The following is a 25,633-nucleotide window of genomic DNA, read 5'->3' as shown; positions in this document are numbered from 1 at the left end:
TTACCTTTTATTTGTTGCCTAATATTTATTTACTTTTTTGCCTTGCCTTATTTATCCTATTAACTATAGTTAACTTGTTCCCCCATTTGGGGTTTGCTTTTTATTATGTTTATTTTATCGTTTGCCTATTTTTTTGTATCTGCCCTAAAGCTTTGTAGTTTAGGTTTATTTTCCTGCCCTTTCATTTCTGCCCTTTAATTTCTGCCTTTATTTTTCTGCTGTGGTTAGTAATACTAGGGAGTGCAAGCCTTGTTAAAATGAATTAGACCACTAATTATAAGATAAATATTCGAATTAAACCACATGATTGTGTTACACACACACCTTTAGGGTAACCCTTCTTATGCTGCCTGTTGCCTTTTGATTACGATTCTAAAATAGTCAAGTCCCTCGATTCCGAGGATACCTAAAGCAAGTGTTGCCTTAATACATTAAAATCATCATAAGATTTTGTCCCTCGATGCTGCCTCGGAAATAAGATGATTGTCCCATTGCTAAGGTATCCTCGCCTGTTGCCTAAATGACTATTCTATCCTTTCCTAAAGACTACATACCCTCTATATGGTAGGGACAATCTTATGGCGAACGATAATTCCGATGATCCTTTTCAAATCCAATGAAAGGACTACCTGCCCTCTTTATGGTATGGATAGCCCTTTCAAAACTGAAAAGCTAAAAGAACAATTTTTCTAACTTAGGGTAGGTGCTCCTGATTGCTTGCTCTATTCAAATTCAAATTCAAAATTCCAATCTCTTTTTTCCACTTATTTTCAAATCTTTTCAAAACGAGGCTACGCTTATTTACAAGCTAAAATCCTTGTCTTTTTCTATTCACACACTACACTTCAAACATTTCGAAAACAAAAAGTGAGCTAAGCAATTAAGAGCTCATGGATAACCATGGATACAAAGGGTGCCTACACCTTCCCTTTGTATAACCTACCCCCGAACTCAATCTCTTTTAAAGGTCTTTCCTGTTCTTTTTCCTTTTCAATTGGATAAAATAAAAGTTGGTGGCGACTCTTGCTATCCACAACATTTCAAAAAAGTCAATTCTCCTACAGTATAACAAATACGACATAATTATTTTTTCTTATTTTTCTCTCCGGTAAAAAAAAATCACATGAAAGTGACATTTTACACAACCACCCCAACCATGATTTTTGCTAAAGTCAATAAACATTTTAGTATTTTCTTAAAAACGTTTCACATTAGTATTTTTGCTTCTTATATGTCTTTGATGGAATCTTCTCCAATGCATTTATTAATGGTGTCCATTCAACTCTCATCTTATCCCTTTATTTATATTTTCATCTCTTATCAAAATAATTCTTTTTATTTATTTATTTTTATTAATTTTGAAACATTAGATAATGGGCAGAAGGAATGACGCAAGAGAAACAGGGCCGGCCCTAACAATTAAGAGGCCATGTTTTAACTTTTTAAATAGGCTTCTAATAAAATAAAATATAAATATAAAATATATACTAATTTTTCTCTTTAAAAAAAACATATATAAATTTTTTATCATAGTTGATATAGTAAAGAAGTTAAATTTGTGAGAAAAATTATAAATTCCTATAAATATTACTATATTAAATTAGATTAAGTTAAATTATTCAAATAAAATTTAAATGTAACAATTTATTTAATCGTAATAATTTAATCAAAATTAGTAATAAATTTACTAATTTTGTAATATATTATGATAAAATAAAATACAATAATAAAATTTTTAAAAGTAATATATATTTTTGTAAGAAAAAAAGAAAGAAAAGAAAAAAATAATTAAAAAAATACAGTGTATATAATACTTCATTTAAAAAGACTGTAAAATAAGAAAGATTAAAAGGACTTTCGCTAAAATAAGAAACATATCACTGGTTATAAGAATGATAGTAGGTGATATGTTTCTTTTTTTCTTTCTTTCTAAGTTTGGATGCGTCTTTATTTATTGTTAAACATTACAAAAGACCTGTATATCTAAGGCGGAAACAGACCACCACCTTCTGTTGTTTCTCTTCTAGCATCTCTCACGTCCATCATCTAATCGTTCAGAATTAATATAAAAAATAACTAAATATTTTTTATTTTAAAAAGGGAGAAAAATGTAAATGAATAGCTAAGATGAGTCATGAACGAATATCATAGCAAATACACTCTCCATTATCTTTTATAAGCAAATTTGACTTTTTATATTTTTTTCAACAAATAATGTATTTAGACTATATATCAATTAGATGCATCATTTATTCAATAAATTTAAATTTAAATTATAATAAAAAATGGAGAGAGTAAACGGAGAGGATCCAAATGTAGAAAAACAAATATTAATATTTCTTTTTTTTTTAGCTTAACAAAAATAACACTAACAGTTAAAGATAACCTGCCTCGTCGATAACCTGCCTCGTCTTAAAATGAAAAGATAATCTTATCCAAATTTTTGAGTTTGGTAGATAAGAATTCATCTTTTAATAATAAAGTAATAATAAAGAATGATGAATTCTTATCTATCCAACTAAAAAGTTAGATAAAATTACTTTTAATGTAAAATGTATTGGAAATAATAAGTAATTGTACTATTTTATAATAAATTAAATATGTTAAAATTAAATTGTATTGTGATTGGTTAAAAATACACTGCTCAATTTTTTGTGATAAATAGAGACGTTGTCCCTAAAGAATACATCAAAAGCATTGCACATTGAAAACCATGTTTGTTTTCTTTTGTCCACTGTATTGGTTATTATATGAGTAGTTAATAATTAACAACCCTCCAACAATATAATATTGAACCAAAATGAGTTTTGAAGATTCTCTTTCTCTTCAATCTACCGTCACTTTCCTCTTCTCCTCTTTCACCATCCTATATTCATTATTTTCTCTTCTCATCTACATCTCAAGAATAAAACCATGGTGTAACTGCAACACTTGCAAAACTTCCTTAACCATGAGCTGGTCAAAAAACTTCATAAACCTTTGCGACTACTACACTCATCTTCTTCAAACCTCACCCACAGGAACAATCAATGTCCACGTCTTAGATAACACCATAACTGCAAATCCAGAAAACGTTGAATACATCCTCAAAACAAATTTCAACAACTATCCTAAAGGGAAACAATTTTCCACACTTCTTGGCGATCTTCTTGGTCGTGGTATATTCAATGTCGACGGCGATTCATGGAAGTTTCAGCGGAAAATGGCGTCTCTTGAACTAGGCAGCATTGCAATTCATTCATATGCCATGAAACTTGTTACAGAAGAAATCAAAACTAGGCTTATTCCTCTCATAGCTTCAAAAACGGATCAGAGAGATGATGATTTTTTAGACATGCAAGATATTCTTAGAAGATTCTCGTTCGACAATATTTGTAAATTCTCATTTGGTTTAGACCCGTGTTGTCTTGTTCCATCACTTCCTGTTTCAAAGCTCGCCGACGCTTTTGATCTTTCATCAAAGTTTTCAGCTGAAAGAGCGACATACGCGTCACCGTTAATATGGAAGATGAAACGTTTCTTCAACGTTGGGTCGGAGAAGAAGCTGAAAAAAGCCATTAAAGTGGTGAACGACATGGCAAAAGAGATGATAAAACAAAGACGGGAAATTGCAATTGGAGTTGATTCGCGAAAAGATCTTCTCTCGCGTTTTATGAATACTTTGAATTCAAATGAAGACGAATATTTAAGAGATATAGTTGTTAGTTTTCTTTTGGCTGGTCGTGATACGGTTGCTTCTGCATTAACCGGGTTTTTTATTTTATTGTCTAAGAACCCGGATGTTGAGAAAAAGATTCGGGTTGAGTTAGACCGAATAATGACCGCGGATCAAGAAGTTGCTACTTTTGAACAGACGCGAGAGATGCATTATATAAATGCAGCAATCCATGAGAGTATGAGGTTTTTTCCACCGGTTCAGTTCGATTCAAAGTATGCTTTGGAAGATGATGTTTTACCGGATGGTACTTTTGTGAAGAAGGGAAGTCGGGTTACTTATCATCCATATGCGATGGGTCGGATGGAGACCATCTGGGGACCCGATTTGTTGGAATTTAAACCGGAGAGATGGTTGAGAGAAGGTGTGTTTGTACCAAAAAGTCCTTTTGAGTATCCAGTATTTCAAGCTGGTCTGAGAATTTGTTTGGGAAAGGAATTGGCTATTGTAGAGATGAAGTGTGTTGTTGCTGCTTTAGTAAGACGGTTTGATGTTCGGGTTGTTGGATCGAATCAGGAGCCACGATTTGCACCGGGTCTATCTACCACATTTAGAGATGGCTTACCGGTTAAGTTTTATGAAAGAACATGAATCATATGATTTAAGTAAGATGTTTGGTTGTAATAACTTTAATAAACTGAAAAATATTATGTGCGAATAAAATAAATACATGTGTTTGCTTCGAGATATACTATCTTCCATATTGCCTAATTGGTTCTGTAATGCAGCGAAGAAAAAAAATATTAAACTATGCAAGAAGTTTAATATTTATTTTCAAGTATTGGTTATTTGATTAATGTTGTTCTGGTGTGTGTAGTAGTGAGATGCAGCTAATTATGAAATGCAAGATGGCTGGTGTCTTTTATTCTTCAATTGCCATCCACTATAGTTGTTTCCTAAAATGATCACAATTACATTGTACTCAGAATGCCATTAGCATTAGCTTTAGAGTTGAAGTGATCTTGTTATGTGACTCTTCAAATCATCTCTTTAATTCCCTATCTTTATGACTTCATTATTAAAGAGTAATTCAATATTCAGAAGTTGTTGTTAATCAGAAGAAGATGCTTCTGATGTTCTGATGTGGGCTGATCTTCTGATGGTTACTCAGAAGATGTTGTTGACCAGAAGATGTTATCTTCTGGGTCCCATTAGCTTAGCTGTTTAGTAGTAAGGGTACTTTAGTATTTTTGTAGTATTGTACTGTTTGTACCCTAAACTTGTTCACTAAGTTTAGTCTGTTAGGGCTTAGGTGGCAAATTTTCTTTTGTATAAATAGCCTTGTAGTAGCTATCATTTATTAACAACGCAAGAAGAATACAACATTTATTCTCTCATCTCTTTTGCGTCGTTATTCTATTATTCTCTTTGTCACCATCTTTATTCATTGTGCACCAACAATTGGTATCTAGAGCTCTGGTTCCAAACACAGGGAAACACGAGTGAACGTGAGTTTGTGTGACTGTGTGATTGATTTTGTTTCTGGGAAACAAAGTTGTGTTGAATCACATTTTTTCTTGATTGTTTGTGGGTTGAGAAACACTGTGTGAGTGTGAGTGAAATCTGTTTTTGTCTGCACAAGTTTAAAGATGAGTGGAAGCAACTTGAATACCAAACTTCCAGTTCTTGATGGTAAAAACTGGAATAGATGGATGATTCAAATGCGTGTATTATTTGGTGCTCAAGATGTTCTAGATCTTGTCACTAGAGGATATATTCCGGTTGCAGCGGATGCAACGGAAGAACAAAGAGAAGCGCAGAGAGAGACGAAGAAGAGAGACTAAAAGGCGTTGTTCTTCATCCATCAGTGTGTGGATGTGAATGTGTTTGAGAAGATTGTTGATTCTATGACGTCAAAGGAGGCGTGGGATATACTGGTCAGGTGTTACGGTGGTGACGTATCAGTGAAGAAGGTGAAGCTTCAATCCCTGAGAAAGCAATATGAGAATCTCAACATGAAGAACAATGAGAAAGTCTCTGAGTATATCTCTAGAGTGATTGTGATCACTAATGAGATGAAGGCTTGTGGAGAAACTCTTTCTGAACAAGTAATCATAGAGAAGATATTGAGGTCACTTACTCCTCAATTTGATTATATTGTTGTATCCATTGAACATTCTAAAGATCTGGACACCATGAGAATAGAAGAGCTGCAAAGTAGTCTAGAGGCGCAAGAGTTGCGCATGACTGAAAGAACTTCTGAGAGGGAAGTTGAGCAGGCTCTGAAGGCTTCTTTTATCAAGAAGGACCAGAAGCTGAAAAAACATGGTAGGTCGCAGAAGTCAGAAGTCTTCTATTCTGATAAGGAGAAACATCAGAAGGGAAAGGAGAAATATGACAAGAGAATGATTCAGTGTTACTGTTGTAATAGGTTTGGCCACTTTGCTAAAGATTGTTGGTCAAACAAAGAAGAAGCAAAAATAGCCAGAGGAGATTCTGATGATGAACCTGTGCTATTAATGGCTTATGAATCTGATGAGGAACCTGTGAGTTTGTCATTTTCTGATGCTGAAGGGGAAGAAGATAACTCTGAATATTCTGAAGGAGTATTTTTATATGATTCAGAATCAGAAGATGACTTTGAAGATTCTGAAGAAGAGTCAGAATCTAAGATTTCTGAAGATGAGTCAGAGTTAGAAGATGACTCTGAAGCTGAAGACAAGTCAGAATCCGAAGGTGATTCTGAGTCTGAAGGAGAATCAGAAGATGAGTCAGAATCTGAAGAAGATTTTGCTTCTGATGATGAGTCAGAACTTGAAAGTTCTGAAGAAGATTTAGAGTCAGAAGATGAAGAATCTTCTGGAGACTCTGAAGATGAGTCAGATGGTGAATCTGATTCTAATCCAGATTTTGATGATGATCAAGAATCTGGTGGTGGTCATGCTTCTGGAAGGGAAAACTCTGAAGACATAGGTTCTGGAGGACAAGCTTCTAAAGATGATCATGTTTCTGGTGTTAATCATGACGTTGAAGGTGGAACTTCTGAAGGCGGAGCTTCTGAAGGTAGTCCAGCTTCTGAAAGAAAAGATTATGAAGTTGGAACTTCTGAAGGCGATCCAACTTCTAAAGGTGGTAGTTTTGAACAAGACCCAGGAGTTAACAAAGGTGGAACTTTTGGTGGTAATCAAACTTCTGAAGAAAATCCAGAAGGAGATATGGTTCCAGAATCAGAAGGAGATTCTGAACTATTGGGTATTGAAGAAGCACTCGAGAAGAAAGGCTGGCTGAATGCCATAAAATAAGAACTTGAGGCTTTAGAAGGAAATAAGACTTGGAAGTTAACTAAGCTTCCAAAGGAGAAGAAAACCATCAGCGTCAGATGGGTTTTCAAGGAGAAATCTGCATTTCTAAATGGAGTATCAAAAGTTGCACACTGTAGCAACCAGAAGAAACTTGCAGATGTTCTGATGAAGGATGTCAAGACTGAACACCTTATCCGTTTGAGGGATGGAGTTGGTGTTGTAGATTTTGGCTAGCTGAATATGAATTAAGGGATGGTATTGAAGAGTAATTCAATATTCAGAAGTTGTTGTTAATCAGAAGAAGATGCTTCTGATGTTCTGATGTGGGCTGATCTTCTGATGGTTACTCAGAAGATGTTGTTGACCAGAAGATGTTATCTTCTGGGTCCCATTAGCTTAGCTGTTTAGTAGTAAGGGTACTTTAGTATTTTTGTAGTATTGTACTGTTTGTACCCTAAACTTGTTCACTAAGTTTAGTCTGTTAGGGCTTAGGTGGCAAATTTTCTTTTGTATAAATAGCCTTGTAGTAGCTATCATTTATTAACAACGCAAGAAGAATACAACATTTATTCTCTCATCTCTTTTGCGCCGTTATTCTATTATTCTCTTTGTCACCATCTTTATTCATTGTGCACCAACATTCATTTGTCTATTCAAGTGGCTTGTAAGGTATTACAAAAAATTTTAATTTGTAGCTGCAAATTTCTAGTTTTGGCCCCAATATATAGATGTACTAATTGTGAGTGCAATAGTCGAGACCCTATTGTTGTTGTATTAGAGGAGAGTGTTTTTGTCTGCTGATATGTGAAAAGCGATCTTTATTTCTAGTTAAAAAATCCTTTATTTATAACACGAAATCTCTCAAGAAGGACCGATTCCTCTTTCTATAATCTAGGCCTCTTACATTCACTGGGTTTTACCTATTAGTGGGAGAAATGAAGTGATTCCATAATGTACACTACTAGAAAAATTATATTTCATGACAACGATTTCATCTCGCATATCAAAAAATCGAGATATAAACTCTGGACACACCATGTTTTTTTCAAAACAAATATACAATTTATTCCGTCGGTTTTTTATGAAAACCAATGGGTGACTATTTTTGTGTACACGCTTCGAATCCCAGCAGCGCGTTCCTAAATATTTTATTTTTAATCTAAAAATATGTCACTTTTTACCTTGATTTTATTTTCCATCCGAAGTGGATTTGTTTCTCCAATTTATATATATATATATATATATATATATATATATATATATATATATATATATATATATATAACTTTAACTTTTAGATTTCAATTTTACTTTGCTAAGCAACACAAACAGAACCTTAATGAAAAACCATTAACAAGAGAGCTAGCAAGAGAGCCCTAAACTACAAGAGCCATAAACACATTATCTCCAATACGAAGATGATATGTGTTTAGGACTTGTTTCTTCTTCTAAGATCCTAATCATTTTCTTTCACTTATTCTTCGGAGATCTGTTATGTTAAACATCACTACTCATATTGTTGTTGTTCTTGTTGTTGTTGTTGAGATCCGAAACCTAGAGATTTTATCTTGTTTTTCTTGTTGTTAAAACATATTTATGTTGTAGGTATTATCTTGTTATTGTTTAAAAAAAATTATGTAATAGATTTTTTCTTATTGTTGATGTTTTTGTTGTAGTTGTTGAGACCCTAAAATCTCTCAAATACTTCTAATTTTTGTTCAACTTTCTTTCATATTTGTTCATTTTTTAAAGCATCAAACTTTATGCTTTCAAGAATGAATTAGTAGAAAAGGAAGTTTTGAGTAAAGAACTTGAAACAATGAAGAGATTTTAACCATGAAACAACGTAATGATGAGTTACATGATGCTTTAAAATCATTGATTAATGTAAGTTGTTCTTCAAATATAACACAGTTGTTTATATACTTATTTTCCTTATCTATTTTGAGACGTTATATGTTCAGTTAGGATTTAGTGAAATAATCAATCCACATTAGATTTAATAAACTTAATCGTGTTTTACCCATCAGTTTTATGTTTAAATCGAGTAGAAAAAGTGTTATACCCGTCGGTTGAAAGTCCAAATCAAGGGGAAAGGTTTTTTCGCCATTTTAGAATTTCAAAAAGGATGTCCATGGAGATCGAACACATGTCCTTTACACATTACCCGTTGGTTATTTAAAAACCGAGGTAATGCCTCGAGACTTTTCATGACGCCCTTCGTTACCTCGCCTGAGAAACCGATGTAAAAGGAATTTTTTGTTGTAGTGGTCTCTCAAAATGTCTCTTCTATAAATGATACCTAATAGGATACAAAGAGAGCTCTCCCACCATGTGACCTCATGGAAGGCCGAACACACCTAAACTTGCCCATGTCCGATTTGAGCTCTCTAAGTTTGGCCTGAACTCGCCCATGTTCTTTTTAGTACTGACAAGGAGCTTAGTGAGTTATAGTTCTAAAGAGCCGAGGTCAATTGATACCAAATGGACTTGGACTATTGTAGATAAATTGATACATAGTCCATCAAGTATGAGATCTGTAAGACAGAATGATCTAGGTAAGAAATTATGGATGTTCACATTCCTTTTGCGCAAGGCTTGTAGGGCTGAAGTGGTTAAGTCATAAGATATGAATTTCCAAAGTCCCTTAAACACGTGGATTTGAGGATATATGTGCTTGGTGGTAAAATTGTATGCAACTGTTAGCTTATCTTGTTGGTTTTGATGATGGCAACATCTTATGTCAAACAAAATTCGGTGAAGTCTTTATCTATCAAAGTGAGTTCGACAATCAAGATGTTCCTTGCTATGACAAAGGTCAATCCACTTCAATGTTGACAACACCTTAATTGAAACTGCATTCGGTGAAGTCAGAGGTAACAACTATCCAATAATATCTAATGATGGCATCTGATCAAGAATATATCTCAAGGCTTATCAACTAAAAGAATTAAGTTCTAGTTGAAGTTCTAAGTCATTGTTGATTCAAGCAAGGGAAGTTGAAGTGCCAAAACTGTGAAAGAGAGGAAGGGTGAAATCTTGCATGGTTTTGCACTTAACGTGTGTTTTGTAAGTATTAGAGCGTGCAATCTAAAAGGGGGATGAATTAGACTTGTTGTATTTTCTGATTTTTATGCAAGTTCCTTTTCTTTTTCAATTTTCTGATTTAAAATAAAGTGTAGGGACTGTTTTGAATGATGAATAACAGAAAATTAAAGTGCATAAAATAAAGAACATAAAGATGTATACTAGTTCCCCTTTCCAACCAAGAGTGCATCTAGTCACCTCATATCCTGTGAGAGATTTCCACTACTGTTAGATATTTGTACAAGTCTCTCACCAAGACTTCTCCTACAATCTTCTAACAACAACAAAGAAGCACACAATTTCCTTAATTTCCAACAACACCAATAACTATGGTGGACTTTGAATCAAATCAATTCAAATGTCTTTTTTACAACAATCACCAACAACTTGATGATCATACCAAACAACAATGATAAACTAATCAATACAAACAAAGTATAGAATTTGAGTAATTTGAAGACTTGACTTGAATTTCAAAAATATGACAAATTGATCTTCTCCTTCTCCTAATCACAATTCGAATATATATACTTAAGTGCTAAGAAGTCCTTTAAATAATTATCTAGTACGTTGGTTTTGTTTTTCCACAATCTTTAGTGCAACCTCTAAAGGTATTAAACTATTTTCATTTTTTTAGTACTTAATACTTTAACTTTTTTATTTGTGAGTTAATGCAATGTCGTTGGGTTAAATTCCTTTTACGGAGAATTGTTTTGATCAATTCAAGATATATATACATATATGTATAGAAAACAATTTATACACGATAAATAAAATTGAAATATTTACTTGGATTTTTTTTTAATTTTATTGTAAATTTGATAAATTATATTTAGGGTCTGTTTGATAAAACTAACTGGTAACTAATAGATAGTAGTTTATAGCTGATAGCTGGTAGCTGGTGACTGATAGTTGATAAGCTAACATGAGTGTTTGATAAATTAGCTGTTTCATTAGCTGATAGATACAAAATGACATAAAAGATCATTTTAATTAATAAAGATTGTAATATTTTGTTAAAATAATAAGGATATAAATGAAGAAAAAAAAGTCACAAACTCAAAAACTACTTCAAATAACTTTTGAAAAAAAAAAACTAAAAGCTAGTAAAAAAGCTACATGCTAAAATAGCATTACCAAATAGATCTTTTTCATTAATGTGAGCTGAAAAGCTAAAAACTAAAAACTCTTTTTTGGGTCTTACCAAACAGACCCTTATATAAAATTATATTATAATTCAAATTAAGGTATAGTTAGTGATTCATAATAAAAATCTGTAATTGAAAGATAAGTATTAATGTAAATTTATTGCAAAAGATTGAACAATAAATACATTAATTAAAATTTATATATACAATTTGCTATTAATAGTGCAATTTTAAATTGGATTTATTTAAATGTATATAAAAAAGTTAAAAATATTAATAATTATTTAAAGGAGACTTAAGTATTTAAACCTCCAAACATATATATTAAAGTGCTCAAAATAATATGAATAAAACTTTTTGAATAAAATGAATGTTATACATAAAGTTTCATTTTTAACAAATATATAGAGACTTGAAAAAATTGTTTGAATTATATAAAAAATGATGTATGAATTAAGAAAGAGGTGATTTGAAAATTAATATATTTTCCCTTAAATACAATCTAATAAATATCTATGATTTGATGTAAAAGTTGTAAATATTTTTATGAAGATTTGCAAATGATTATAATCACAATGGATCATGAAGATTTGAATTATGTACATGACTTTTTGAGTCGAATAATGGATACATGCTTAAAAAATTTGGCAATTTTTTTTTTAAAATAACTTTTGTATGCCTTTGTTTCAAATATTTTTATGCATGATAATTTAGAAAGTTTAGAGATTAAAATGATTACAATATTTTGAGCATCTAAATCTAAAGTGTATACAAAATGAATGGCAATCGATTACCTTAGCATTAAGATCAATTTTCTTTACTTACAAAAAATCCATATGCATTCTTGATTCCAAACTTTTTTTTCTTTGATATTTCTTCTTTGATAAACTTTTGTCTTCATAAAAAATAAATTAAAATAGATGATGAACATCTTCTTCACGTGTTTGAGTGATCAGTTTAATATAAAAGGTATTAGAGTAATTATAAAAATACTAGGAAATCACACCCGCACAAATATGAAGGCATATTTTTAATTGATTATAAAGTATTCCTAATAAATTATGGAATTTAACTCACTGTCTAAATCAATTTTGAACTTGATCCAATCGATTAAAGTAAGGAAAAAATCCTTTATTCGATTAAAAGATCTAATATCTAATTAAATCATATAACCATTTTTTTTTATAACATGGAGGGCCTAAGCCCAAAAGGAAAAACAACTACACAGGATCAAAAAAATAGCTACTAATGCCTAGAGAATCCGCCGCCATAATAGGACGAAGTAAATCAGGAGCAACATCATGAATAGAATCCCTCCTATCCAGACAAGCTTTGTTTGCTAACGCGTCAGCACACATATTCGAAGACCGGGGAGCATATGAGACAATTACCATCTCAAATAGAGAGATTAGATCTTTAATTTGACGCAAGATAGAGATACAGTCCAAATCTCCTATAACACCTTCTGCTATTGCTTGCACCACAACTTTGGAATCAACATTTAAATCCACTCTAGAGAGGCCCACAGAGAGGGTAAGTTTCAAACCTTCAGCAACTCCCGAAAACTCGGCATGCAAAGCAGAGCACACCCCCAAGTATTTAGAAAAACTCCCTCTCCAAGCACCATTATGATCACGAATAATACCACCACAACCAGCTTCCTTGTTAAACTTACTAGCTCTGTCCGTATTAAGCTTCCACATACCATTAGTGGGCGGCTTCCATCCCATGAGACCACTGTTATTATCCTCTCCTCTATAATGTTTATTTGCCATGGTAGCACTCACATACTCCTGATTTCTTTTCAAGATATGAACAATGGGTTGAAAGGGTCTCTCAAAATTGGAGTCATGTTCTTCAAAATTACGCCACTGCCACAATGTGTGGCAAGCAATGCTCCATACACCTGGCCATCCTTTATTGGTAGAGTTGCGATAATTAATATTCAGATGGATCCACTCGCGAAGGTCCAGCGTAAAAAATTCCATTTGAATATCGCTAGGCACTATACCCTTCCAGATTACATCACATTTGGGACAGTCACGAAGTGCATGCATAGTAGTCTCGCATACATTACCACAAAGACGACAGTCTGCATTCCCCAACCCCTTCTTATACTTGCTAAAGTTTGTGAGCAGCCTATCATGCTTTAAAAGCCAAAGGAAATACCGGCACCTTTCAAGAATGGTAGTTCTCCATATATTCCTCCAGTCTATATCTTCCATATCATAAGTGTTATCATCCAGCTCTCTATACGTGGCTTTGATCGAGAAAGAATCCTCATTGTTACCTGTAAAACAAAAATGGTCAGAAAAGTTGGTCGTGTTAGGAGGTACACACGACCTAATTCTATCTATCCAGCGCTGAGGCAGCCAGTCATTCAAAATTTGGAAGTTCCACTCTCCCCTCTCATCTAACAAGTCACGCACTTTTGCTCCTCTAAGATCCAAAGGAATGTTAACAGCAGCATCCGTGAAGCAGTATTCTTTGCCCAGCTGTTAAGTGCCAAAATGTAGTTATTTTGTGTTTGTAAATAGTGGCACTTATCGATACTTTTTGTTAATACTGTTCGAATAATACCCTGTTTTGTGTATAAATACGTATACTTTGTGAGTAGATCTATTTTCATATACTTTTATACTTTTTGATAGTTTTCTATTCATTTTGTAGGTATTGAGGCGTATTTGGAGCATGAGCAATAACGTGGCGAAGACACGGCTTCAAACGCGCGATTTTAAGCGGCGGAATCAATTCATTTGGCGAATAAATCTCAAAACCAAAGAATAATAAATCACCAATTTGGTTGATATGTTGTCATTGTTAGAGGGGAAATTGAATAAGCTTTGCAACGCTTCGAACCGAGTGCAAATCGGAGTTACGGTTCTCAAGTTATGGCCAAAACACTAAATGCTGATTTTTCATGACAGCAGTCAGCGCGCGATGCGAGCTCCTGCGCGTGACGCGCGCTGTACCAGAACCAAAAATTGCATAAATAGGTGAAAAACAGATTTTTTAGGTTATGGTTTTGGGGTATTTGTTCCCAAAGTCATCACCTTCATTTTTTGTACATTAGAGCTTAGAAAACAACATTTATGGCTTGCTCATGGATGATCCAGAGTCGGGAGCTTAGTGGATCGTGTTTGACACCGCGAGAAATTGGGTTTTCTTCTCTTTCTCTTCTCTTTGTAACCATTTATGTTGGAGTTTTGTTGTAAGTATGCTTTGTCTATATGTATATTTATTGCTCATGGTGTTGTTTAATGCTTTCATTACAAATCTTCATTAGTGATTGCTTTCTCTATGTGGGTTTGGATTGTTTCAGACATGGATGGTTTGAATCCGGGTTTAGGAAGAACATTTATTGGGTTTTAACTCTAGATATAGATTAGAACTTGGTATTCACATTAGTGTCGGTTCTTAATGCTTCCGTGTTGCTCGTATTGTGCTGAGAGATCGTCAACGCGAGTAATACGGTCGTTGTCTCACTTTGCGTTAGACATAACCTCCGTGTGAGCGATACGTGATGATGTTGATTTATAGTTTAGGTTGATTTCAACTGAGTAGTAAGCTTAAGTATTTAACGGGTATATGAGTTTCAAATCTCGAAAGTCTCTATTGTCCGACTAATGAAATTATTTTGTGTTCATAAGTTAAATTTCCGCATTTACCGTATAAACCCATTTTAACCAGAACTTAAGAACTAAGAATCTGTCGAACGGCAATTCGGTATCACCAATCTCTGTGGACTCGATAATTTCCCGGATAAATATTTCCAAAATTTTTGTTGCTTGCCGCTTTACCGCCACAACAAAATGGCGCCGTTGCCGGGGATTGGTGTTTTTATTGAATTCGCATTGCGATAGTTTCTTTGTTTTTGAGTTTTGTGAATATCGTATATTTTGTGCATATTCTCATACTTGTAAATTTTTGTATATTGATACATGTTTATATTTTCATACTTATACATGTTTGTGTGTTTGATTTTGTTCCTCTTCACTTTTGCTATTTAGCAAGGTGAAGTTGGCTAAACAAATTGAACTCGGATAGTTCGTAAATTCTAAGTCTTCACTTTTCAATTTGTTTAGCCAATTAAGGATTTTGTAAATATTGCGTTTTATGTATATTTGTGTTTTTACACATACTTGTGTATATTTTTGCTTTTGATTCGTTTGTTAAGTGTTTGGGCAGGTTGCTTTCTTTAGGTTGTGTTTGAGGAGAAAGCATTGGCGTACCGCGGGAAAGTTACTTACTAATCGCAAAACAATAAAGGCGTCGAGCTTACGACGTAAAACAAGCGCTTGTTGGGAGGCACCCCAACGGTTTTGACTTTTGTAAATTCTGTTAGTTGTGTAAAATGAGATGTGTAGGTGTTAAGTGGTGGCGCACTGAAATTCTGTTTTTCTGAGTTGGTTCTGTTTTTCTGGTGTAGCACGCGTCGCGCGGCCTGGGAGATGAAGAGCTTGGTTAGGCAGAACTGCGTCCGCGTCGCGCGGTCTTAAGGGCGCGTCGCGTGCTGTGCTGCTTTTGGCTAGTGAATTCTTTTTAATTGTTCGCTTGGCCCGCCTTTTTCTCACTTACACCAAGGCTTTATAGTATAGTATTTTATAGTTTTATTTTTTAATTCTTTTGTTGTTGTTTAGACTCAAATTTTGGCCCGATTACTTGGAGTCGCATTTGGTAATTCTCCGATTGTGATAGATTCAACATGTCAGTTGTGCGGTAATGATTGATCGAATTTGTACATAGAAAGGTACTCGTTTATCGCTTTCTATAGCATAGCATGTTTAGGAGACTTTTCATTTGTACAATTTTCATATTACTCATTCTTTTTGCATAACTTGCTTATGACTTGAATCACAATTAGTTCCCCTTTTTACCATAAATGTGAGGTGGCTTTCCATTGTGTATATATGCGAGAGACCGACATTTCTTGTTTTAACTGGATCTTATTATGTTCAATCTTTCATTTGTATTGATTTTGTGAATGCACGAAAGTGATCAAGGCACTTGTTTGATTTTGAGCACAACTACCATAGCCAAATGTCAATTTACCTTGTGAGTGTGTGACCATTCGTAACCCCTTTGAGCTTTTTTGTATCATTGTCCATTTTTTTTTTGAAGTTGATACATAGTTCACATTTTTGATGGATTTTGATTATCGTTTTTCTTGAACACTTAACTATGATGTTTAGTTGTATTTTTACCTTGCCTTAGAAAGTAGGAAATATTCACTTTATGTTGTGGTTGAATTCAAGTTGGGGAGAGGATGTTTTCCCATTTATATTATGGTTGATATGAGGTTGTGAAAAGAAAAAGAAAGAAAAGAAAAGAAAAATGTGTGAAAAAGAAAGAAAAGAAAAAGAAAGAAAAAAGAGAAAAAGTTTGAAAAAGAACATAACAAAAAAGAGTTTGGAATAAAGATTTGTGTTAATAAGTTTTGTGCTTGGTGTGAAACTTGTGATGAAGAAGGGAGTTGGATTGAAGTTATATTGTTTGAAACTTTGTGGAAGTAATTACTCCCTTAGGTTTAGGCAAGTTTTTGTTTCGATTAGCTTTAGGAGTTATCACTTGTTTGTTAACCGAGCCACATTACAACCTTGAAAGCCCTTGTGATTCGTGTCGTTGCATTTTCAATACTATGTTTATATGAACGCATAATTTTGTCTTTTGTTTGCAAGATTGTTGGATGAGTGTTCAAAGTCCTCACCTTTCGGTGTTTTTCATCTACCGATGAGTTTTTGCTAGGCGTGATTCATTATTGAGCTTGTTTTTGTTTAGAATGTTTTGTATGATTATTGTACTTAGGATTGGTTTCATTTTCATGTGTCGTTGTAGGATTGTGGCAAGTTTTTACTTTGTTTATACATTTTTGGTTTGAACTGTGCAATTGTTTCGTTTTCTGAACTGTGTTGATTCTTGATTCTTTGGATTTTTACTTTTGATTCTTTGAGTGTTTGGCCTTGTTTGAGGACAAACAAATTCAAGTTGGGGAGAGTTGTTAAGTTCCAAAATGTAGTTATTTTGTGTTTGTAAATAGTGGCACTTATCGATACTTTTTGTTAATACCGTTCGAATAATACCCTGTTTTGTGTAGAAATACGTATACTTTGTGAGTAGATCTATTTTCATATACTTTTATACTTTTTGATAGTTTTCTATTCATTTTGTAGGTATTGAGGCGTATTTGGAGCATGAGCAATAACGTGGCGAAGACACGGCTTCAAACGCGCGATTTTAAGCGGCGGAATCAATTCATTCGGCGAATAAATCTCAAAACCAAAGAATAATAAATCACCAATTTGGTTGATATGTTGTCATTGTTAGAGGGGAAATTGAATAAGCTTTGCAACGCTTCGAACCGAGTGCAAATCGGAGTTACGGTTCTCAAGTTATGGCCAAAACACTAAATGCTGATTTTTCATGACAGCAGTCAGCGCGCGATGCGAGCTCCTGCGCGTGACGCGCGCTGTACCAGAACCAAAAATTGCATAAATAGGTGAAAAACAGATTTTTTAGGTTATGGTTTTGGGGTATTTGTTCCCAAAGTCATCCCCTTCATTTTTTGTACATTAGAGCTTAGAAAACAACATTTATGGCTTGCTCATGGATGATCCAGAGTCGGGAGCTTAGTGGATCGTGTTTGACACCGCGAGAAATTGGGTTTTCTTCTCTTTCTCTTCTCTTTGTAACCATTTATGTTGGAGTTTTGTTGTAAGTATGCTTTGTCTATATGTATATTTATTGCTCATGGTGTTGTTTAATGCTTTCATTACAAATCTTCATTAGTGATTGCTTTCTCTATGTGGGTTTGGATTGTTTCAGACATGGATGGTTTGAATCCGGGTTTAGGAAGAACATTTATTGGGTTTTAACTCTAGATATAGATTAGAACTTGGTATTCACTTTAGTGTCGGTTCTTAATGCTTCCGTGTTGCTCGTATTGTGCTGAGAGATCGTCAACGCGAGTAATACGGTCGTTGTCTCACTTTGCGTTAGACATAACCTCCGTGTGAGCGATACGTGATGATGTTGATTTATAGTTTAGGTTGATTTCAACTGAGTAGTAAGCTTAAGTATTTAACGGGTATATGAGTTTCAAATCTCGAAAGTCTCTATTGTCTGACTAATGAAATTATTTTGTGTTCATAAGTTAAATTTCCGCATTTACCGTCTAAACCCATTTTAACCAGAACTTAAGAACTAAGAATCTGTCGAACGGCAATTCGGTATCACCAATCTCTGTGGACTCGATAATTTCCCGGATAAATATTTCCAAAATTTTTGTTGCTTGCCGCTTTACCGCCACAACAAAATGGCGCCGTTGCCGGGGATTGGTGTTTTTATTGAATTCGCATTGCGATAGTTTCTTTGTTTTTGAGTTTTGTGAATATCGTATATTTTGTGCATATTCTCATACTTGTAAATTTTTGTATATTGATACATGTTTATATTTTCATACTTATACATGTTTGTGTGTTTGATTTTGTTCCTCTTCACTTTTGCTATTTAGCAAGGTGAAGTTGGCTAAACAAATTGAACTCGGATAGTTCGTAAATTCTAAGTCTTCACTTTTCAATTTGTTTAGCCAATTAAGGATTTTGTAAATATTGCGTTTTATGTATATTTGTGTTTTTACACATACTTGTGTATATTTTTGCTTTTGATTCGTTTGTTAAGTGTTTGGGCAGGTCGCTTTCTTTAGGTTGTGTTTGAGGCGAAAGCATTGGCGTACCGCGGGAAAGTTACTTACTAATCGCAAAACAATAAAGGCGTCGAGCTTACGACGTAAAACAAGCGCTTGTTGGGAGGCACCCCAACGGTTTTGACTTTTGTAAATTCTGTTAGTTGTGTAAAATGAGATGTGTAGGTGTTAAGTGGTGGCGCACTGAAATTCTGTTTTTCTGAGTTGGTTCTGTTTTTCTGGTGTAGCACGCGTCGCGCGCTCATCCGCGCGTCGCGCGGCCTGGGAGATGAAGAGCTTGGTTAGGCAGAACTGCGTCCGCGTCGCGCGGTCTTAAGGGCGCGTCGCGTGCTGTGCTGCTTTTGGCTAGTGAATTCTTTTTAATTGTTCGCTTGGCCCGCCTTTTTCTCACTTACACCAAGGCTTTATAGTATAGTATTTTATAGTTTTATTTTTTAATTCTTTTGTTGTTGTTTAGACTCAAATTTTGGCCCGATTACTTGGAGTCGCATTTGGTAATTCTCCGATTGTGATAGATTCAACATGTCAGTTGTGCGGTAATGATTGATCGAATTTGTACATAGAAAGGTACTCGTTTATCGCTTTCTATAGCATAGCATGTTTAGGAGACTTTTCATTTGTACAATTTTCATATTACTCATTCTTTTTGCATAACTTGCTTATGACTTGAATCACAATTAGTTCCCCTTTTTACCATAAATGTGAGGTGGCTTTCTATTGTGTATATATGCGAGAGACCGACATTTCTTGTTTTAACTGGATCTTATTATGTTCAATCTTTCATTTGTATTGATTTTGTGAATGCACGAACGTGATCAAGGCACTTGTTTGATTTTGAGCACAACTACCATAGCCAAATGTCAATTTACCTTGTGAGTGTGTGACCATTCGTAACCCCTTTGAGCTTTTTTGTATCATTGTCCATTTTTTTTTTGAAGTTGATACATAGTTCACATTTTTGATGGATTTTGATTATCGTTTTTCTTGAACACTTAACTATGATGTTTAGTTGTATTTTTACCTTGCCTTAGAAAGTAGGAAATATTCACTTTATGTTGTGGTTGAATTCAAGTTGGGGAGAGGATGTTTTCCCATTTATATTATGGTTGATATGAGGTTGTGAAAAGAAAAAGAAAGAAAAGAAAAGAAAAATGTGTGAAAAAGAAAGAAAAGAAAAAGAAAGAAAAAAGAGAAAAAGTTTGAAAAAGAACATAACAAAAAAGAGTTTGGAATAAAGATTTGTGTTAATAAGTTTTGTGCTTGGTGTGAAACTTGTGATGAAGAAGGGAGTTGGATTGAAGTTATATTGTTTGAAACTTTGTGGAAGTAATTACTCCCTTAGGTTTAGGCAAGTTTTTGTTTCGATTAGCTTTAGGAGTTATCACTTGTTTGTTAACCGAGCCACATTACAACCTTGAAAGCCCTTGTGATTCGTGTCGTTGCATTTTCAATACTATGTTTATATGAACGCATAATTTTGTCTTTTGTTTGCAAGATTGTTGGATGAGTGTTCAAAGTCCTCACCTTTCGGTGTTTTTCATCTACCGATGAGTTTTTGCTAGGCGTGATTCATTATTGAGCTTGTTTTTGTTTAGAATGTTTTGTATGATTATTGTACTTAGGATTGGTTTCATTTTCATGTGTCGTTGTAGGATTGTGGCAAGTTTTTACTTTGTTTATACATTTTTGGTTTGAACTGTGCAATTGTTTCGTTTTCTGAACTGTGTTGATTCTTGATTCTTTGGATTTTTACTTTTGATTCTTTGAGTGTTTGGCCTTGTTTGAGGACAAACAAATTCAAGTTGGGGAGAGTTGTTAAGTTCCAAAATGTAGTTATTTTGTGTTTGTAAATAGTGGCACTTATCGATACTTTTTGTTAATACCGTTCGAATAATACCCTGTTTTGTGTAGAAATACGTATACTTTGTGAGTAGATCTATTTTCATATACTTTTATACTTTTTGATAGTTTTCTATTCATTTTGTAGGTATTGAGGCGTATTTGGAGCATGAGCAATAACGTGGCGAAGACACGGCTTCAAACGCGCGATTTTAAGCGGCGGAATCAATTCATTCGGCGAATAAATCTCAAAACCAAAGAATAATAAATCACCAATTTGGTTGATATGTTGTCATTGTTAGATGGGAAATTGAATAAGCTTTCCAACGCTTCGAACCGGGCGCAAATCAGAGTTACGGTTCTCAAGTTATGGCCAAAACACTAAATGCTGATTTTTCATGACAGCAGTCAGCGCGCAATGCGAGCTCCTGCGCGCGACGCACGCTGTACCAGAACCAAAAATTGCATAAATAGGTGAAAAACAGATTTTTTAGGTTATGGTTTTGGGGTATTTGTTCCCAAAGTCATCACCTTCATTTTTTGTACATTAGAGCTTAGAAAACAACATTTATGGCTTGCTCATGGATGATCCGGAGTCGGGAGCTTAGTGGATCGTGTTTGACACCGCGAGAAATTGGGTTTTCTTCTCTTCCTCTTCTCTTTGTAACCATTTATGATGGAGTTTTGTTGTAAGTATGCTTTATCTATATGTATATTTATTGCTCATGGTGTTGTTTAATGCTTTCATTACAAATCTTCATTAGTGATTGCTTTCTCTATGTGGGTTTGGATTGTTTCAGACATGGATGATTTGAATCCGGGTTTAGGAAGAACATTTATTGGGTTTTAACTCTAGATATAGATTAGAACTTGGTATTCACTTTAGTGTCGGCTCTTAATGCTTCCGTGTTGCTCGTATTGTGCTGAGAGATCGTCGACGCGAGTAATACGGTCGTTGTCTCACTTTGCGTTAGACATAACCTCCGTGTGAGCGATACGTGATGATGTTGATTTGTAGTTTAGGTTGATTTCAACTGAGTAGTAAGTTTAAGTATTTAACGGGTATATGAGTTTCAAATCTCGAAAGTCTCTATTGTCCGACTAATGAAATTATTTTGTGTTCATAAGTTAAATTTCCGTATTTACCGTCTAAACCCATTTTAACCAGAACTTAAGAACTAAGAATCCGTCGAACGGCAATTCGGTATCACCAATCTCTGTGGACACGATAATTTCCCGGATAAATATTTCCAAAAATTTTGTTGCTTGCCGCTTTACCTCTACAACAAAATGGCGCCGTTGCAGGGGATTGGTGTTTTTATTGAATTCGCATTGCGATAGTTTCTTTGTTTTTGAGATTTGTGAATATCGTATATTTTGTGCATATTCTCATACTTGTAAATTTTTGTATATTGATACATGTTTATATTTTCATACTTATACATGTTTGTGTGTTTGATTTTGTTCCTCTTCACTTTTTCCAATTATCTTCCCACGCCCGAATCTGATTACCATCACCAACAATCCATCTTCCTGTGCTTTGCAACAGCGGAATCGTGCGGGCAATATCTTTCCACAAACTGGAATCAGTATTCTTCGTCTTGGTCCAATCTTGATCCTGGCGAATATTATACTTACTTCTAATCACTTGGCACCACAAATCATTGGCATTGGTAACCATTCTCCAACCCAAATTCATCAAGCAAGCATCATTAAGAATGTCTAATTTGCGCAAACCCACTCCTCCTTGAATCTTCGGTGACGTAACCACATCCCATGCAACAGCATGGATCTTCTTCTTCTCATCACTATCCCTCCAAACAAACTGCCTCTGTAGCTTTTGTATTTCATCAAGACAACTTCTTGGTAGTCTATTTGTCATCATAGGATATAAGGGAACGACTTCAATAACACTCTTCGCAAGTGTTATTCTCCCAGCTAGTGAAAGATTATCCCGTTTCCAACGAGTAAGTTTACCCTCAATTTGATCAATGATATATTGAAAATCTTTTCCTTTAAGCTTCTTACCATTAAGGGGAACTCCGAGATATTTACCAAAGCAACGAGTATGTTTAAACTTGGAGGCAAGGAGAATTTTCTGTTGCATACTCCGCGAAACATTCTTAGAAAACAGGATGCTCGTCTTTTGATCACTCACCTCTTGGCCCGACATCTTACAAAAAATATTTAACGTTTGCATGACACATTGAATCTGCCTTTCCGTAGCCTCAGCAAAGAGAAATAAGTCGTCAGCAAACATTAGATGAGATATCTTCATTCCTTGTCTACCAAGCTTTAAGCTCTTCCATCTTTGATTATCAACAACCTCCTCAATAAGGTGCGAAAGTTTATCCATACACAAAACAAATAAATACGGCGAAATTGGGTCCCCTTGACGAATCCCTCGTTGAGGGCGAAAGAAATCGTTTTGAGCACCATGCCAATTTACATTTGTCTCGACACTTGTAACCGCATGCATGATGATATAAGCTTACGATCATATAACCATTTTAGAATTTCCTTTTATGGATTAGGGTTTTCTCCTTCTTTATTAATTGATATGAAAATTAATAAATGAAAAGGTAATAATTTCATTATTTGTATATGAGCATGAAGTATTTACCACTTTAAGTTATGAAATGGGATATACTTCTTGATATACCAAAATTATTTAAATTAGATTAAATTAAAATTTTGGTTCCTCCATTTTAGTCAATTTACAAAATTAATCTTCTATTTTAATTTCAAAAAAATTTGATCCTCTTTTCATTTTTTCCCCCAAGAAATGATGTTGTGTCCCTTTTTTTTTTTAATTTTTGGATAAGAAATATGACATATCCAATAACATTTTCAATTCCCTATTTTAATCTCATTCAAAATTATTTACTAAACATAAAATTTATCCATAACTATTATTCAATTAAAAAATACTCATAAAATAATTTTAACAATTAATCACCATCATCATCCACTTCTTGCTTCTTCATCTTCATCCATATATTGTTCCTACTCATTGCCATCTTCATCATAATCAATTCCATAAAAATAACTCATTAAGATGTTGAATACTATTTTTTAACTTAAAATAAATATTTAAAATAAAATAAAAATAAATAATTATTGTTTTTCTCTATAACTGGACAGATACAACAAACCCTTGCACCTTCATACCGAGACAACAATTTGGGGGACAACTATTTTAAGCCACCCAGAATGTCCATCAACTGATCACGCAGAAGGAACTACAATTGGTGTAGATTGCTCGCAGTGCGAGGGAACTACTCTAAAGAGGAGTACAGACAATCCATATCCAAGATGCATGTAACGGCTCCCCGCATCACATGTCTAGCAAATAACTGGTAGTTATAACCTCTCAAGTATATAAAGGATACACATGAATAATTCAATTATACAATTTCTAATTCAAATTTCATACATTTTTCTTCCTCACATACTGACTTGGGCATTTGAGTGTTAACATTACAGGTCAACTCTTCCTCCACTGCATTAAAAACTTGGATGCATCATCCAACGCAACCACTGATTCTCCATTCAATTATATATATATATATATATATATATATATATATATATATATATATATATATATATATATATATATATATATATATATATATATATATATATATATATATACATGTTCAATTATAACTGGTTCTAACATTGGAATAGGATTTTCATTAAATGATACAATCTACATTTATGTTATAAATGAAGTGTTGTTTGAACGACCTTTCTTGTTTCTATGCATCTTTTTATTAGGACAAGGTCATTCAAATGAAATATTTTTCAAGTACACAAGGTTCACAAAACTTCATCTTTTCGACTTTGTCTCCACTAAGCAGATCTTGCTTCCCTAATTCGACCAAACCCCTTTCACTGACATGGCCCAATCTCATATGCCAAGTTTCTGTCTTCGACAAAGGTTTCGTGGATGCAACATTTGTCGAACCACTTACAACTTCAGTCTCAAGGGTATACAAACCTTGTTTCTTCACGCCTCTCAAGACTTCCTTTGACCCCTTCATGGCTCTTAGGATACTTTTCTCTCCTTGGAAAACATATCCTTTCTTGTCGAATGCACCAAGAGAAATCAAATTTCTCTTTAAATTAGGAAAATACCTGACTTCAGTCAACAACCTTATTGACTCATCATGGAGCTTGAATCTCACAGATCCAACACCTGCAATCTTGCAAGCTTTGTTGTTTCCCAGCAATACAGATCCACCATTTTGATCACATAATTCCTGGAACAAGTCTTTGTTTGGAGTCATGTGCCAAGTGCAACCTGAATCCATAATCCACTCCTTACTCGAGTCACCATTTGAAACCACAAGAACATCAGATGATTCGAAATCATCTTAAACAAAATATGCTACAAATGTTCTGTAAGTATTCAGATAATTCAACTATATCAGCCATTTAATTATCGGTTACGAGTTCTACTATTTCTACTTAGCACTAAATTTCTCATTATGACTTGAACCTGAATATACTATTTATCATCACCCTGTTTATATTGTTTGATATCTCACCTCTTTCTTTTGTTTTGTCGTTACCTTTATACTGGGAACGTGCAGGTGATAACTTTGATGAAGATTTAGATGTTGTGAGTCGAGTCGGTGGTCGCTCTGATACGTAGCACTCGGGGGGATAAACGATTGTTTTATTAATTGTTATGTTTGATGGATTTTAAGTGATGTTTTACTTTGGTTTGTGACTCAAAGTTGTTTTGTGAAGATGCTATGATTAAATTAAATCATTGTGAAGTTTTGTGAATTCCGCTGCGAGATTAAATAATTTTGTTTAATAAGGTGATTTTGAGGATTAATTTTAATTGTCCGTTTATGTTTATGTGCTATGTATCTATGTGAAGGCG

The 25,633-nt window shown here is 34.1% G+C and overlaps 2 protein-coding genes across 2 annotated transcripts; both read left to right on the top strand.

Moving 5' to 3' along the window:
• The first annotated feature begins 2,800 nt into the window (after positions 1–2,800).
• LOC131605014 (cytochrome P450 94C1-like) lies at positions 2,801–4,363 on the top strand. Its single transcript, XM_058877420.1, has one exon. The coding sequence runs from the start codon at positions 2,801–2,803 to the stop codon at positions 4,304–4,306; it is 1,506 nt and encodes a 501-aa protein (XP_058733403.1). The 3' UTR covers positions 4,307–4,363.
• Positions 4,364–5,850: 1,487 nt separating this feature from the next.
• Positions 5,851–6,957, top strand: LOC131605013 (uncharacterized). The gene is made up of 3 exons (XM_058877419.1): positions 5,851–6,205; positions 6,302–6,475; positions 6,689–6,957. The coding sequence occupies exons 1-3, from the start codon at positions 5,851–5,853 to the stop codon at positions 6,955–6,957; spliced, it is 798 nt and encodes a 265-aa protein (XP_058733402.1).
• The last annotated feature ends 18,676 nt before the right edge of the window (positions 6,958–25,633 follow it).

The sequence above is a fragment of the Vicia villosa genome, linkage group LG5 (genome assembly GCF_029867415.1).
Source record: "Vicia villosa cultivar HV-30 ecotype Madison, WI linkage group LG5, Vvil1.0, whole genome shotgun sequence".
Classification (NCBI taxonomy): Eukaryota; Viridiplantae; Streptophyta; class Magnoliopsida; order Fabales; family Fabaceae; genus Vicia; species Vicia villosa.
Note: the sequence above shows the minus strand (reverse complement) of the source record. Positions and strands in the feature narration are given on the sequence as shown.

Excerpts from the sequence above, each read along its gene's own strand:
- LOC131605014 (XM_058877420.1), top strand. The coding sequence starts at position 2,801 with ATGAGTTTTGAAGATTCTCTTTCTCTTCAATCTACCGTCACTTTCCTC.
- LOC131605013 (XM_058877419.1), top strand. The coding sequence starts at position 5,851 with ATGAGAATAGAAGAGCTGCAAAGTAGTCTAGAGGCGCAAGAGTTGCGC. Across the intron at positions 6,206-6,301 it reads ATCTGATGAGGAACCTGTGA|ATTCTGAAGAAGAGTCAGAA; the intron begins GTTTGTCATTTT and ends ATGACTTTGAAG. Across the intron at positions 6,476-6,688 it reads TGATGAGTCAGAACTTGAAA|GTGGAACTTCTGAAGGCGGA; the intron begins GTTCTGAAGAAG and ends ATGACGTTGAAG.